General features: G+C 48.7%; 1 protein-coding gene across 1 annotated transcript in view; it reads right to left on the bottom strand.

Moving 5' to 3' along the window:
* Positions 1-247: 247 nt before the first annotated feature.
* The window catches only part of sez6l (seizure related 6 homolog like), a 74858-nt gene continuing 58102 nt past the window's right edge, over positions 248-17003 (bottom strand). The window contains exons 13-17 of the mRNA XM_033043065.1: positions 8775-8969; positions 4307-4339; positions 3435-3549; positions 2200-2302; positions 248-1012 (exon numbers count right to left, since the gene is read on the bottom strand). Of these exons, the coding sequence (XP_032898956.1) occupies positions 983-1012; positions 2200-2302; positions 3435-3549; positions 4307-4339; positions 8775-8969 (476 nt within the window). The 3' untranslated portion in view covers positions 248-982. The remainder of the gene's footprint in view (positions 1013-2199; positions 2303-3434; positions 3550-4306; positions 4340-8774; positions 8970-17003) is intronic.

Genomic DNA, 17003 nt, shown 5'->3' with positions numbered 1-17003 from the left:
CCGTGCATGTTTGGTAACATTAAGCTCGCTATGCAGTCGTGTCACCAAGTTGTACTGTGCATCCAAAATTAACGTCAATGTAATGAATTTCAGTGGCAGAGCACAATGCACTGAAGATAGACACAAAATGCTGGAGTAACTGCAGCATCTCTGGAGAGAAAGACGTGTTCGGTTGAGACCCTTCTTCAGACTTTCCTTCCCTCCGGAGATGCTGCCTGTCCCGCTGAGCTACTCCAGCATTTTGTGTCTATCTTCGGTGTAAACCAGCATCCTGGACTATTATAACATATTTTAAAGCATTTGACCTTTTCACATCTGCAGTCCCTTCTTATACAATGCAATGATGCTATTTAGCTATCTAGCTAAATATCTAGCTCAGAGCTCAAAGTGCTGGCATGACTCAGCAGGTCAGGCAGGCAGTATTTCTGGATGACATGGATAGGTGATATTTCGGGTCGGGACCCTTCTTCCCCAATCTGAAGAAACATTACCTAGCTTCGTCCTCCGGAGATGCTGCCTGACCCGCTGAGTTACTCCAGCACTCTGCGCAAGATCCTAGCATCTGCAGTTCCTTGTGTCTGCAATTTATATATTTGTTTAGTGCATTCAAATGGGCATGAATTTAATATTTGAAGTGGATACTTGCGAATTGCTCTGACCAAAAATAAATGGCTGTACATTTTAGTTTTCAACTCTTATTTTGTTCTCCTTTAAATACTCAGTTTTTGCTTCCGAACAACATCAGGAAAAGGTGGGGAGCTTGTCCCAGGTTGCGTTGCAAGGCTTATTTACAGTGGGGGGGGGGGGGACAGGACACAGCTTGGGTTACATTACACTTGGGAAAGCATCCATGTCGAGGAGGTAAATGATGGCAGCTCGGGCACGGAAAGTGTGGAGAAATGTCATTCTCGGGGGTACGGTGTCGGAGAGGCTCTGGCAGTATCGCGGCATCCCAACATTCCGCCTTGTCCCATGTCCTGGTTCATATGGAAACTTCATATTCTCTGGTGTCCTGGAATCACATAAAGGAACAAAGAGCATTGTGATTCCACACCTCAGTAATGACGACACCATTGTCACACCGGCCCGCCACCGATTTTCCGGCACCTTCACCACCTCCAGTTTAAATTCCATTTGGAATAGTTTGGAGGACCAAGAAACCAAGAAACCAAGAACCTCCTTTAATCCAGACAGAATTACCGGAGCGCATTTGAAATTCCCTGAGCAGACGGCCATCCTTATTTCGGGGTCCCATCCGTATCTCCTCGCCCCAAAAGAGTTCTTTGTTTACATCTGCAGTTGTTGGTGGTGATCCCCCGAGTTGGTGCAATTAGTTTAGAAACATAGAAAATAGGTGCAGGAGTAGGCCATTCGGCCCTTCGAGCCTGCACCGCCATTCGATATGATCATGGCTGATCATCCAACTCAGTATCCCATCCCTGCCTTCTGTCCATACCCCCTGATCCCTTTAGCCACAAGGGCCACATCTAACTCCCTCTTAAATATAGCTTATAGTTTCGAGAGATATAGCGCGGAAACAGACGTGTGGGCACCGACCAGCGATCCCCGCACATTAACACTATCCTACACCCACTAGGGACCATTTTTACATTTACCAAGCCAATTAACCTACAAACCTGCGCGTCTTTGGAGTTTGGGAGGAAACCTAAGATCTCCGAGAAAACACACCCACGTACAAACTCCGCACAGACAGCGCCCGTAATCGGGATCGAATCCGGGTCTCCGGTGCTGCATTCGCTGTAAACTTTCTGTTCTGTTGGTGGCTGGAAGTAAACTCATCTTGCGAGACGTCGTCGATGTCGGACGTGTATATATTGTGTTAGCCACAACAATTCTTAGGCTTGTTTGGCTTATATTTTTAATCAATAATGTTTTATTATTAATGTTTAATGTTTAACGTGTCATTCCTAACTGTCACTGAATGTCATGTTGTCACTTGCGGGCAGAGCACCAAGGCAAATTCCTTGTATGGGAATACATGGCCAATAAACTTCATTGATTGATTCATTCATTCATTCATTCATTCATTCTTTCATTCTTTCATTCATTCATTCATTCACTTAACCCCAGCTATGACTTCTGAGCCAGGCCGAAATGGTAGTCACGGTACCAAGCGTCAGCTTTCCACTGTACCTCGGGTCACGTGACGATAGTAAACTAAACAAACTGGTTACGTACCCCAGTCTCGTAGATGGGATTGTCAAAGGCTGTTTCCACCGTGATTTGGCTATATGGGTGAGAGGACATCAGTGGTAGACGCAGGTTGGAGTGATAGCGGCACCTGCAATACAGAGTGAGAGAGATATTGAACGTACGATTGTAGTCGGCGTTACTCTACGCAGGGCCTTTGATGAGGCGTTGAGCAACATAAGGGGGGACCCGTGTTTGTAGCAACAAGGGGCAGCAACAGCCCGCTGAGTTATTTCAGCATTTTTGTGTCCATCTTACTGCAAATGCCATCAGGTAAGGGCGAGGCTTCTGCCAAATCCTAGATGGCTGTGATGGCGTTGGGTTCAAGTCCAGTTGTCGGGGAGGTTATGGGGAGAAGGCAGGAGAATGGGGTTAGGAGGGAGAGATAGATAGATCTGGATCTGGATGTAGTACGCTGAAAAGCTCTAGGTAGAGCATCACTCAGCACTGGACAAGTTTACATTTACACCAAGCCAATTAACCTAAAAACCTGTATGTCTTTGGAGTGTGGGAGGAAACCGAAGATCTCGGAGAAAACCCACGCAGGTCACGGGGAGAACGTACAAACTCCATACAGACAGCGCCTGTAGTCGGGATCGAACCTGGGTCTCTGCCGCTGCGCCAACGTGACTGCCATGGTTGAATGGCGGAGCAGACTTGATGGGCCGAATGGCTTTGTTCTACTCCTATTCCTTATGACCTGACAAGTTCCCGATGTTGGGGGGTGTCCAGAACCAGGGGCCACAGTTTAAGAATTAGGGGTAGGCCATTTAGAACAGAGATGAGGAAAAACCTTTTCACCCAGAGAGTTGTGAATCTGTGGAATTCTCTGCCTCAGAAGACAGTGGAGGCCGACTCTCTGGATGCTTTCAAGAGAGAGTTAGATATAGCTCTTAAAGATAGCGGAGTCAGGGGATATGGCAGGAACGGGGTACTGATTGTGGATTATCAGCCATGATCACATTGAATGGCGGTGCTGGCTCGAAGGGCCGAATGGCCTACTCCTGCACCTATTGTCTATTGTCTATTGTCCTCTTTTGATGATATTCCCAAGCTTCACATTTATCTTTCCAGAGAGATCATAAGGATGAGGGTAGACAAAAGTGCTGGAGAAACTCAGCGGGACAGACAGCATCTATGGAACGAAGGAATAGGTGACGTTTTGGGTTGAGACCCTTCTTCAGACTGGATGAGGCTTGGGGATAAGGATGAGGCGTGCTTACCTGGTGACGTAGATGTAGGCGCTCCCCAGTAGTATGGAGATGATGAGGATGGGGATGAATATTGCCAGCGCCATGTTCCCACCGTCCATTGGTCTCTCTGCAGCCGCCTCCGCAGCTGGAAGGTGGAGAGGAAGCAACAGAAACGTCTCTTTATCCTGAGAGAAGCTCCCTCAAAATAAAGTAACCACCCCCTCCCTGAACGTCTGGCACTGCACTTATATGCATGCCACCCTTTACATGGTATTACGGTACTACACCAGAACCAGGGGCCACAGTTTAAGAGTAAGGGGCAAGCCATTTAGAACGGAGACGAGGAAACACTTTTTCTCACAGAGAGTGGTGAGTCTGTGGAATTCTCTGCCTCAGAGGGCAGCGGAGGCCGGTTCTCTGGATACTTTCAAGAGAAAGCTAGATAGGGCTCTTAAAGATAGAGGAGTCAGGGGATATGGGGAGAAGGCAGGAACGGGGTACTGATTGGGGATGATCAGCCATGATCACATTGAATGGCGGTGCTGGCTCGAAGGGCCGAATGGCCTCCTCCTGCACCTATTGTCTATTGTCTGCAGAGTATTACACTAACCAAGTCAGCTAACTCTCAGTAGCCATGCCGAGCTGGATATGAATGGCTGGCAGTTTAAATGTTCCAGATTACTTATGGAATAAAGATTCATCTTTCACCATGTATGTTGGTGTGGGTCATTCACAAACATGGTGTCAGGGGTGGGATTCGAACCCACTCTGTGAGCAGTGTCAGACGTTCAGGGAGGGAGTGCTTTCAGGGAGGGGGTGGCTTACGTGAGCTGTTCTTTATGAACAAACACAGGATATACAACCTTCTGATCTTGGCATTTTAAACGCCGTTGCCAACTCACCTTCCAACGTGTGCTCGAAGCTGTACTGAGCAGCTGAAAATTAAAAAGTAAGAATGAGTTTTAGAACGCAGAACAGAAACAGGCCCGTCGGCCTGCAATGCCCATGTCGAACACGATGACTTGCACCAAACATTATTCATAGAAATATATACAATAGGTGCAGGAGTAGGCCATTCGGCCCTTCGAGCCTGCACCGCCATTCAATATGATCATGGCTGATCATCCAACTCAGTATCCTGTACCTGCCTTCTCTCCATACCCCCTGATCCCTTTAGCCACAAGGGCCACATCTAACTCCCTCTTAAATATAGCCAATGAACTGGCCTCAACTACCTTCTGTGGCAGAGAATTCCACAGATTCACCACTCTCTGTGTAAAAAATGTTTTTCTCATCTCGGTCCTAAAAGACTTCCCCCATATCCCTAAACTGTGACCCCTTGTTCTGGACTTCCCCAACATCGGGAATATTCACGTTATTCCCATTATCATGTATCGGTACACTCCACACGGCTCGATTGTAACCATGTATTGGCTTTCCGCTGACTTGTTGGCACAAAACAAAAGACCTTCACTGTACCTCAGTACACGTGACAATAAACTAAACTAATTTAAACTAATCTCTCCCTGCACATGATCCATATCCCTCTATTCTCTGCATATCCATGCGTCGATATACTATGTGCATGTTTCCTTGTTGTCAAGCATCTGCGGTTCCTTGTGTCCTTACTAACTAATATCTTCTCTGGTAATTAATACTTTGCCGTTTGAAGGAGCTAGTTAGAGTCTGTGAAGAAAGTATTTAAGTGATGGGAAAGTTTTAGAAGGATGAGAGGCAATCTTATTGAAACATATAAGATTATTAAGGGTTTGGACACGCTAGAGGCAGGAAACATGTTCCCGATGTTGGGGGAGTCCAGAACCAGGGGCCACAGTTTAAGAATAAGTGGTAGGCCATTTAGAACGGAGATGAGGAAAAACTTTTCCACCCAGAGAGTTGTGAGTCTGTGGAATTCTCTGCCTCAGAGGGCAGTGGAGGCCGGTTCTCTGGATGCTTTCAAGAGAGAGTTACAGTAGATAGAGCTCTTAGGGTTAGCAGAGTTAAGGGATATGGAGAGAAGGCAGGAACGTGCCAGCACCGCCATTCAATGTGATCATGGCTAATCATTCACTAAAAGTACCCCGTTCCTGCCTTCTCCCCATATCCCCTGAAACAGGCCCTTCAGCCCACTAAGTCTGCGCCGACCAGCGATAACCCCGTACACTAGAACTATCCCACACATTAGGGATCATTTACAAATTTACCGAAGCCAATCAACCTACGAACCCACACGTATTTGAAGTGTGGGAGGAAACCGGAGCACCCGGAGGAAACCCACGCAGGTCACAGGGAGAACGTACAAACTCTGTACAGACAGCAGCCGTAGTCAGGATCGAACCCTGGTCGCTGGCGCTGTGAGGCAGCAACTCTACCGCTGCGCCACCGTGCGGCTATTCTTGATATATTTAATCTCTTGAGTGGGGGACAATGAAATCACGTGTGTGAGAGAGCTAGATAGGGCCCTTAAAGATAGCGGAGTCAGGAGATATGGGGAGAAGGCAGGAATGGGGTACTGATTGGGGATGATCAGCCATGATCACATTGAATGGCAGTGCTGGCTCGAAGGGCCGAATGGCCTACTCCTGCTCCTATTGTCTATTGTGAGACTTTCTGCCCTTGCTATATATGACCTGTGATGTTCAGCTGGAATGTAGAACACTTCTAGGAATTTTATGAACCGGGGCACGTTACTGTAAATCTATTAGACCAATAAAATGTACACATAAAAGGAGATTCAGGTCTCTTTTGATTTAATGTGGACATATAAATGTACTGGGAACAGAATGATCAGGATGGCAAGTTCTTTGTTACATCATTTCACAGAGTTTGTGAATCGTGGAAGATTTCAGGCAAGAGAATGGACAGATCAACGCAGAAGGACATTTTGTTTTTTAGAGATACAGCACGGAAACAGGCCCTTCAGCCCACCGAGTCCGCGCCGACCAGCGATCCCCGTACATTGACGCTACCCTACACCCACTAGGGACAATTTTTACATTTCCCAAGTCAATTAACCTACAAACCTGCACGTCTTTGGAGTGTGGGAGGAAACCGGAGGCCTCGGAGAAAACCCACGCGGGTTACGGGGAGAACGTACAAACTCCGTACAGCCAGCTCCCGTAGTCGGGATTGAACCCGGGTCTCTGGCGCTGCATTCGCTGTAAGGCAGCAACCCTACCGCTGCGCCATCGTGACTGCGCTGTTGATTTTTAGAATCAACAGCGCCAGAGACCCAGGTTCGATCCTGACCTCGGGCTCACCCCATTCACCCCGTGACCTGTGTGGGTTTTCTCCGGGTGCTCCGGTTTCCTCCCACACTCCAAAGACGTACAGGTTTGTAGGTTAATTGGCTCCTGTAAGTTGCCCTAAGTGTGCAGGATTCGAAAGTGGGATCACGTAGAACTCGTGTACGGGTGATCGATGGTCGGTGTGGACTCGGTGGGCCGTAGGGCCTGTTTCCACACTGTCTCTCTAAACTAAAGTGAACGTAACTAAACTCTGGCAGATGACATTGGACTGCCACCCAATGTATTTTTATGGGTTTATTTTCTGGAACATAGAAGGCCCTTCGGCCCACAATGTCTGTGCTGCACATAATGCCAAGACCAACTCATCATGAGGTCATGAGTGATAGGACCAGAATTGGGCCATTCGGCTCATCAAGTCTACTCCGCCATTCAATCACGGCTGATCTATCTCTCCCTCATTCCCCATTCCCCATTCCCCTGCCTTCTCCCCATAACCCCTGACACCGGTACTAATCAAGAATCTATCTATCTCTGCCTTGAAAATATCCACTGCCTTGACCTCCATAACCGCCTGTGGCAATGAATTTCCACAGATTCACCACCCTCTGACTAAAGAAATTTCTCCTCATCGCCTCCCTAAAGGAAAGTCCTTTAATTCTTTTTTTATTTTAAAAATTTTTTTTTAATTATTTATTATTTTTACTAGAAGTACGGTAAGTTACAATAATACACAACACGTATGTCTTAATACATTTTTTGTACCGCTTCATTTTTTGAGCTTTAAGAAAAAGATAGAAGTAAAGGAAGTAAGGAAAGTGCGCAAGAGTCGTGAAGGTGCAGGAGAGTGTTGAGAAAAGAAAGCCCCTTAGAAAAGAAGTTAGAGAAGGAAGTAAAGAAAGAAAGTAGACCCTAGAAAAGAAGGAAAAAGAAAGGAGAAACAATCGCTCTATTATAACATTAAACTCCGCAGAAAGGGGACTACCAACCAAGTCTGTTTTTGTTGTTTTACCCCCCGTTGCCAGATCCTGGCACCATCCATTTAGTTATTTATTTATTTATTAAAAAAATTACTATTGCACCTCATGCTTGTAATAGTTCCAAAAACGTAGACCACGTCTTTTGGAATTGGTCTGCTTTGCCTGCTAAGAGGAATCTCATCTCTTCCAGATGTAGTGTTTCAAACATATTTGATATCCACATTTTTATTGTTGGTGTGGGCGCATTTTTCCAGAATTTAAGTATGAGCTTTTTCCCCCATTATTAGCCCGTAATTGAGTAAATTCTTCTGAAACACGTTTAGTTCAGGGTTACCTTTTGATATTCCAAAAATGATCCATTCTGGAATTAAAAGTCCTTTAATTCTGTGGCTATGCCCTCAGGTCCTAGACTCTCCCACTTGGCATATGATGAAAGAATGGATCGACTGGGCTTGTATTCACTGGAATTTGGAAGGATGAGAGGGTATCTTATAGAAACATATAAAATTCTTGAGGGATTGGACAGGATAGACGCAGGAAAAATGTTACCCATGTTGGGGGAGTCCAGAACAAGGGGTCACAGTTTAAGAATATGGGGTAGGCTATTTAGGACTGAGATGAGGAAAAACTTTTTCACCCAGATAGTTGTGAATCTGTGGAATTCCCTGCCACAGAAGGCAGTGGAGGCCAATTCACTAGATGTTTTCAAGGGAGAGTTAGATATAGCTCTTAGGGCTAACGGAATCAAAGGATATGGGGAGAAACCAGGAACGGGGTACTGATTTTGGATGATCAGCCATGATCATATTGAGTGGCGGTGCTGGCTCGAAGGGCCTACTCCTGCACCTATTTTCTATGTTTCTAGTGCAAACATCCACTCCACATCCACGCTATCTGCCTACATCCAATCCATACTGCCTCATAGGGCAGTGGAGGCCGGTTCTCTGGATATTTTCAAGAGAGAACTAGATGGGGCTCTTAAAGATAGTGGAGTCAGGGGATATGGGGAGAAGGCAGGAACGGGGTACTGATTGTGGATGATCAGCCATGATCACATTGAATGGCGGTGCTGGCTGGAAGGGCCGAATGGCCTACTCCTGCACCAATTGTCCATTATCTGTGGGTGGTTGTAAGTTTGGCCGTACCTTTACACGAGGGCAGTGGCCCACTCCAATGTGATGGGTGACCAATGATGCATCTGATGGTCACCTCTCCAACCAACTCGAAGCCTTCGTAGCACATGAAGGTCAAGGTCTCCCCCGGTAGGTACAGCCGCTTGTACAGGATCTGGTAGCCGTTCTCCGGTAGTCCCGGGTTCTCACATGCCACCGACTCCTCCGCTGAAAGAACAAGTTCAGATGGTTGTGGTTTTTAGCTTAGTTTAGTTTAGAGAAACAGCGCGGAAACAGGCCCTTCCGAGTCCGCGCCGACCAGCGATCCCCCCGCACACTAACACTGTCCTACACACACTAGGGATGATTTACAATTTATACCAAGACAATTTAATTACACACCTGCACGCCTTTGGAGTGTGGGAGGAAACTGATGATCTCAGAGAAACATAGAAACATAGAAATTAGGTGCAGGAGTAGGCCATTCGGCCCTTCGAGCCTGCACTGCCATTCAATATGATCATGGCTGATCATCCAACTCAGTATCCCGTACCTGCCTTCTCTCCATACCCTCTGATCCCCTTAGCCACAAGGGCCACATCTAACTCCCTCTTAAATATAGCCAATGAACTGGCCTCGACTACCCTCTGTGGCAGGGAGTTCCAGAGATTCACCACTCTCTGTGTGAAAAAAGTTCTTCTCATCTCGGTTTTAAAGGATTTCCCCCTTATCCTTAAGCTGTGACCCCTTGTCCTGGACTTCCCCAACATCGGGAGCAATCTTCCTGCATCTAGCCTGTCCAACCCCTTAAGAATTTTGTAAGTTTCTATAAGATCCCCTCTCAATCTCCTAAATTCTAGAGAGTATAAACCAAGTCTATCCAGTCTTTCTTCATAAGACAGTCCTGACATCCCAGGAATCAGTCTGATGAACCTTCTCTGCACTCGCTCTATGGCAATAATGTCCTTCCTCAGATTTGGAGACCAAAACTGTACGCAATACTCCAGGTGTGGTCTCACCAAGACCCTGTACAACTGCAGTAGAACCTCCCTGCTCCTATACTCAAATCCTTTTGCTATGAAAGCTAACATACCATTCGCTTTCCCACGCAAGTCACGGGGAGAACGTGCAAACTCCGTATAGACAGCACCCGTAGTCGGGATCCATCTGGGTCTCTGGCGCTGTAAGGCAGCAACTCTACCGCTGCGCCACCGTGGCGCCCTCTTGTGGATTAGGACATGTGATTTGGTAATTGCCATGCTGCAAGAGGCCATGCGGCAAGATGCACTGAGTGATGTCGACTGGAGTATGTTCGAAGCAAGTTCCAGTGACGTCAGTGAGTTCGCGGAAGCAGTCACGGACTTCATCGCAACAGTAACCGACAACATCGTCCCCACGGTAAGGGTAAGCACCTTTCCGAACCAAAAACCCTGGGTAGGCGGGTCCGTTCGTGTGGCCATGAATGCTCGAACCGCTGCCTACAACTCGGGCCTGGCATCAGGAAACATGGACGTCTACAAGGCAGAGTCCTACCGACTGCGAAGGGCGGTGAAGGACGCAAAGAGGAGGTACAGAGACAAGACGGAGTTACAGATGGAGCAGCAGGACACCAGAAGCCTGTGGCAGGGGCTACGGACTGTAACCAACTACCGGAGCACCCCACCCTCATCCGCAAGTGCCGGCACCTCCCTAGCTGATGACCTGAACTCCTTTTACGCTCGTTTCGAGAGGGGCAACACCACCCCAGGTCTGCCGACTGTCGACAATACCGCCAGCGGGCTGGCTACCGAAGCTGAAGGGAGGAATGTACCCACATTCTCGCTGTCCGAGCACGACATGAGGAGGGCTCTGACACGGGTGAACACAAGAAAAGCTGCAGGCCCCGATGGCATCTCGGGGCGAGTACTCAAGTCCTGTGCTACGCAGCTAGCTCCAGTGCTCACTACATTATTCAACCTCTCCCTGGACAAGTCCGTGGTCCCTGCCTGCTTTAAAAATTCCATCATTGTACCGGTACCAAAAAATGCCTCCCCAGCCTGTCTGAATGACTACCGTCCGGTGGCCCTTACCTCGGTAGTCATGAAATGCTTTGAGAGGCTGGTGAAGAAACACATCTGCGCCTTCCTCCCTTGGAACATGGACCCGTTGCAGTTCGCATACCGTCCGAACAGATCCACGGACGATGCGGTCTCCCAGGTCTTGCACACCGCTCTCCCCCATCTGGACAGCCAGAAGGGGGGCTACGTGAGGATGCTGTTCATAGACTACAGTTCAGCCTTCAACACGATAGTCCCCACCAGACTGGCCGGGAAGCTAATGGAATTGGGGCTCAACACCTCCCTGTGTGCCTGGGCCCTGGACTTTCTCACCGCCAGGCCCCAGGTAGTCAAGATGGGAGGGAATACATCGAAGTCCCTCACCCTGAGCACAGGATCGCCCCAGGGTTGCGTCCTCAGCCCCCTATTGTACTCCCTGTACACACATGACTGTGTGGCTAGGTTCAGCTCCAACTCAATAATTAAGTTTGCTGATGACACTGTGGTGGTGGGCCTGATCTCAGACAACGATGAGAAGGCCTACCGGGAGGAGGTGGCTGGTCTAGCACTCTGGTGCCAGGATAACAGCCTCCTCTTGAACATCAAAAAAACGAAGGAGCTGATCATGGACTTTAGGAGGGCACATCATCCGAGGACGTACACTCCATTGAGGATAAATGAGGATCCTGTGGATAGGGTGAACTATTTTAAATATCTGGGAGTCCACATCTCCGAGGATATGACATGGGCATCACACGCCTCAGCACTTGTGAGTAAGGCAAGGCAGCGCCTTTACCACCTCAGGCAATTGAGGAAATTCAGAGTGTCTCCGAGGATCCTCCAGTGCTTCTACGCAGCGGCGGTGGAAAGCATCTTGTACGGGAACATTACCATCTGGTTTGGGAATTGCTCTGCCAAGGACAAGAAGGCTCTGCAGAGAGTAGTGCGTTCGGCTGAACGCACTATGGGAACTTCACTTGCCCCCCTGCAGGAACTATACATCAGGAGGTGCAACTCCAGAGCCAACAATATCATGAGAGACCCCTTCCACCCCTGCAATGGACTGTTCCAGCTGCTACGGTCAGGCAAACGCCTCCGTTGCCATGCGGTGAGAACGGAGAGGTTGAGAAGGAGTTTCTTCCCAGAGGCCATTCGGACTGTAAACGCCTATCTCACCAGGGACTAACTCTACTGAACGTTTTTCCTTCCATTATTATGTAAAGGTATATGTGTGTGTTTATGATTGTGTTTATAGTTTGTTTGGTTGTTTGTCTTTTGCACAAAAGTCCGCGAGCATTGCCACTTTCATTTCACTGCACATCTCGTATGTGTATGTGACAAATAAACTTGACTTGACTTGATCATAGCAAGTGGATTATTAATGTGCATTGATACAGCCATCTTCAGGTCAAACTGCGATGTCTTTTAATAATAATAATAATGGATGGGATTTATATAGCGCCTTTCTAGAATACTCAAGGCGCTTTACATCGCATTGTTCATTCACTCCTCAGTCACACTCGGTGGTGGTAAGCTACTTCTGTAGCCACAGCTGCCCTGGGGCAGACTGACGGAAGCGTGGCTGCCAATCTGCGCCTACGGCCCCTCCGACCACCACCAATCACTCACACACATTCACACACAGGCAAAGGTGGGTGAAGTGTCTTGCCCAAGGACACAACGACAGTATGCACTCCAAGCGGGATTCGAACCGGCTACCTTCCGGTCGCCAGCCGAACACTTAGCCCATTGTGCCATCTTTTGAGCACATGAATGTGGTGAGGATCTGTTGTTGAAATCAGTGGGCAGCTGGCAATGGGCTATATCTTAACCATTGCCAGGGTGGCACGGTAGTGAGCAGTATTGTTCCTGCCTCACAGCACCAGCGACCCAAGTTCGATTCTGACCTCGGGTGTTGTCTATACGGAATTTGCACGTTCTCCCTGTACCGCACGCGTTTTCACCGGGTGCTCCGGTCTCCTCCCATATTCCAAAGATGTACAGGTTTGTCCCTGGTGTGTCAGATAGAACTAGTGTACGACAGACAATAGACAATAGGTGCAGGAGTAGGCCATTCGGCCCTTCGGGCCAGCACCACCATTCAATGTGACCATGGCTGATCATCCCCAATCATTACCCTGTTCCTGCCTTCTCCCCACACCCCCCCCCCGACACTGCTGTCTTTAAGAGTCCTACCTAGCTCTCTCTTGAAAGTATCCAGAGAACCGGCCTCCACCGCCCTCTGAGGCAGAGAGTTCCACACTCACAACTTTAGAGATACAGTGCATAAACAGGCCCTTTAGCCCAATGAGTCCGCACTGGCCAGCGATCACCCCGTACACTAACACTATCCTGGGCACAATTTACAATTTTACCAAAGCCAATTAACCTACAAACTTGTATGTCAGCGGAGTGTGGGAGGAAACTGGAGCACCCGGAGAAAACCTACGCAGGTCACAGGGAGAACGTACAAACTCCGTACAGACAGCACCCGTAGTCAGGATCGAACCCGGGTCTCTGGCGCTGTGAGGCAGCAGTTCTACCGCTGCGCCACCCTGCCGCTTCCGTCAATTGTCCGTAGGTTTTAGAATAGAACTAGTGTAGGGGCGATCGTTGGTCAGCGCAGACTCTGTGGGCTGAAGGGCCTGTTTCCACGCTGTAACTCTCAACTAAACTCAGAAAGAACATAGAACTGTACAGCACAGAAACAGGCCCTTCAGCCCACAATGTCCATGTTGAACCTTTGGTGTTCCAAGCCTGTCCAACTGCTCTCTCTGTGTCAAATACCCCCTATAATCCACGCATCAGTCCGGTGAACCTCCTCTGCACCCTTTCCAAAGGCTGTAGTGGGGCGAGCAGAAACTGCACGCAATTATCGTTCGGGTCGCGATCTTTCTACGTCAGATACTGCTGCTTGAGTTGAGGTGAGACATCTCCGAGGTCCCTCGAGCCCGAAGCCTTCTCATGATCAGGTGCAAGAAATGGCAGCTCTTGACAGGAGCCTCGACTCCCTTCTCCTCTCCAACGAGAACAACCTGCTCCGCCATCTGGGCTCAGCGCTCACAACTATGGAAGTAAAACAGAAATGACAGGCAGCCAAGAGGATGGAATTCAGGGCCATCTGTCTGGGATCGATGCCCCATTGGCACTTGGTCTGAAGGAGCGCATTATCTATTTATAGAGTCACGCAGCGTGGAAACAGGCCCTTCGGCCCAGCTTGCCCACGCCGACCAACATGCCCCATCGACTCTAGTCCCATAGACAGAAGCACAGTGCTGGAGCAACTCAGCGGGTCAGGCAGCATCTCTGGGGGAAAAAGGAATAGGTGACGTTTCTGGTCGGGACCCTTCTTCAGACGGAAAGTAGAAAGGGAGGCATGTATCTACACCAGTAGGAACTAGGAGTTCCTTCCTACACCAGTCCCATCTGCCTGCGTTTGGCCCATATAACTCTAAACCTGTCCTATCCATGTAACATAGAAACATAGAAAATAGGTGCAGGAGTAGGCCATTCGGCCCTTCGAGCCTGCACCGTCATTCGATATGATCATGTAGGCTGTCCATGTGTCTTTTATATGGTGTGATAGTAGCTGCCTCAACTATCTCTTCAGGCAGCTCATTTCATATACCCACCACCCTAAAGGCTGCCCCCCTGGAGGGGGGGGGGGGGGGGGGGGGGGGGGGGGCACCGGTGAGAACGAGAGTTTAGAAGGACGAGGGGGATCTTATAGAAACATATAAAATTATAAAAGGACTGGACAAGCTAGATGCAGGAAAAAAATTCCCAATGTTGGGCAAGTCCAGAACCAGGGGCCACAGTCTTAGAATAAAGGGGAGGCCATTTAAGACTGAGGTGAGAAAAAAACTTTCTCACCCAGAGAGTTGTGAATTTGTGGAATTCCCTGCCACAGAGGGCAGTGGAGGCCAAGTCACAGGATGGATTTAAGAGAGAGTTAGATAAAGCTCTAGGGGCTGGTGGAATCAAGGGATATGGGGAGAAGGCAGGCATGGGTTATTGATTGGGGACGATCAGCCATGAAAGGGCCGAATAGCCTCCTCCTGCACCTATATTTTCTATGTAAGCTGGTGCGACTTGGGTGGGGGAGGGATGGAGAGAGAGAGGTAATGCCAGGGCTACCTGATGTTAGAGAAATCAATATTCCTACCACTGGACTGTAAGCTGCCCAAGCGAAATATGAGATGCTGTTCCGTCAATTTGCGTTTAGTCTCACTCTGACAATGGAGGAGACCGAGGACAGAAAGGTCTGTGTAAACTGATGTCCCACCCACTCGCTATTAACAAGTAATTCCTGTCGGGGTGCCAGCAGGTGGCAGCAAGGAGCTGCTCACTGCCTTGGAGGCAGCGATTTGGATGAGAGACCGTATCAAAAACAGTAACTCCACCCTGTCAACACTGCCAATTCGATGATTCTCTATTTCCCTTGATCGTTACGTAGAACAGTACAACAGTAGGGTGGGCCACGGTGACGCAGGGGTAGAATTGCTGCCTTAAAGTGCCGGGTTCGATCCTGACTACCAGTGCTTAAAGGGCCTGTCCCACATGCATGCGTTTGCATGCGTTTGACGCGACCAAACGGAAGCGGAGTTCACGCGAAGTTCGAGCTAAGTACGCACTAGGCGTACGCCGTCAAGACGCTGCGTACGCCGTCAAGACGCTGGTATAGAATGTGTAAGATGCAGATGCTGGTAAAATCGAAGGTAGACACAAAATTCTGGAGCAACTCAGCGGGTGAGGCAGCATCTCTGGAGAGAAGGAACTAGCTGCCTCACTAGTTCAGCATAGAAGTTGGGAGGTCATGTTGCAGTTGTATCAGACGTTGGTGAGACCGCATTTGGGACCAGGCATGTGGGACCAGTGTAGCTGAGACATGTTGGCCGGTGTGGGCAAGTTGGGCCGAAGGGCCTGTTTCCACACTATCTTTAAAATCTCTAAAATCCTCCCACACTCCAAAGACGTACAGGTTTGTAGGTTAATTGTCTTGGTGTAAATGTGAAAAGACATAGTCCCTGGTGTGTGTGTGTGTGTAGGGTAGTTAATGTGCGGGGATCGCTGGTCGATGCAGACCCGTTGGGCCGAAGGGCCTGTTTCCGTGCTGTATCTCTAAATTAATTCCAAAGACGTGGAGATTTGCACGTTAATTGGCTTCTGTAAAATATCCTTGGGGTGGGAGATTTCAACCTTTACCTGGTCGACAAATGCAATCAACCTGGCGTGCACAATCAAATAAGATCAAATAGAAGAAGTCGACCTACAACTTTAGGCTGTACACGCCATACGCAAGATGAAGAAGTGAATTGTCCTTGGTGTGTGTAGAATAGAACTGGTGTACAGGGTGGTCGTTGGCCAGCACGGTCGCAGTGGGCTGAAGGGCCTGTTTCCACGCTGTGCCTCTATATTTAACTGAACTAATATCCTACCCAACATCATTGGCGGCACTTGAGAAGTGCTTGCGTTGGCTGTCATGCACTTGGGATGAGCTGGGGCGGTGAAACGTACAGTATCGATACACGCCTTCCTATTCAATGACTTGATGTGGACACGGACACGGACACACACACACACACACGCACGCACGCACACACGCCCACACACACGTGCTGTACACATCTTGATGCCATCTGCTTCTGTTTGATTGGAATCACTTGGTTTGGGACCAGCAGCACACTAATGCATGCACCAAATTACTCACCCTTGGGACGAGACTCCTTAATTGTCTCGTTTCGTCTAGTTTCGAAACAGGCCCTTCGGCCCGCAGAATCCGCGCCAACCAGGGATCCCCCCCCCCCCCGCACATTAACGCCATCCTACACACGCTGTGGGACAATTGTACACTTACACCAAGACAAATAACCTTCAAACCTGCACGTCTTTGGAGTGTGGGAGGAAACCTGAGGTCCCGGAGGAAACCCACGCAGGTCACGGGGAGAACGTGCAAACTCCATACAGACAGCCCCTGTAGCCAGGATCGAACACGGGTCACTTGTGCTGTAAGGCAGCAACTCTACCGCCATGCCACCATGCCACTGCGCGCATGCACACACATATATGTAGATATATATATATGTGTGTGTGTATGAATGTGTATGTACACACATATTTGTATTTAAACACACACACACACACATATATATATGTATGTGTGTGTGTGTTTAAATACAAATATGTGTATATACACATTCATACACACACATAGTTTATATATATA

This window comes from Amblyraja radiata, chromosome 25, assembly GCF_010909765.2.
Source record: "Amblyraja radiata isolate CabotCenter1 chromosome 25, sAmbRad1.1.pri, whole genome shotgun sequence".
Taxonomy (NCBI): domain Eukaryota; kingdom Metazoa; phylum Chordata; class Chondrichthyes; order Rajiformes; family Rajidae; genus Amblyraja; species Amblyraja radiata.
Note: the sequence above shows the minus strand (reverse complement) of the source record. Positions and strands in the feature narration are given on the sequence as shown.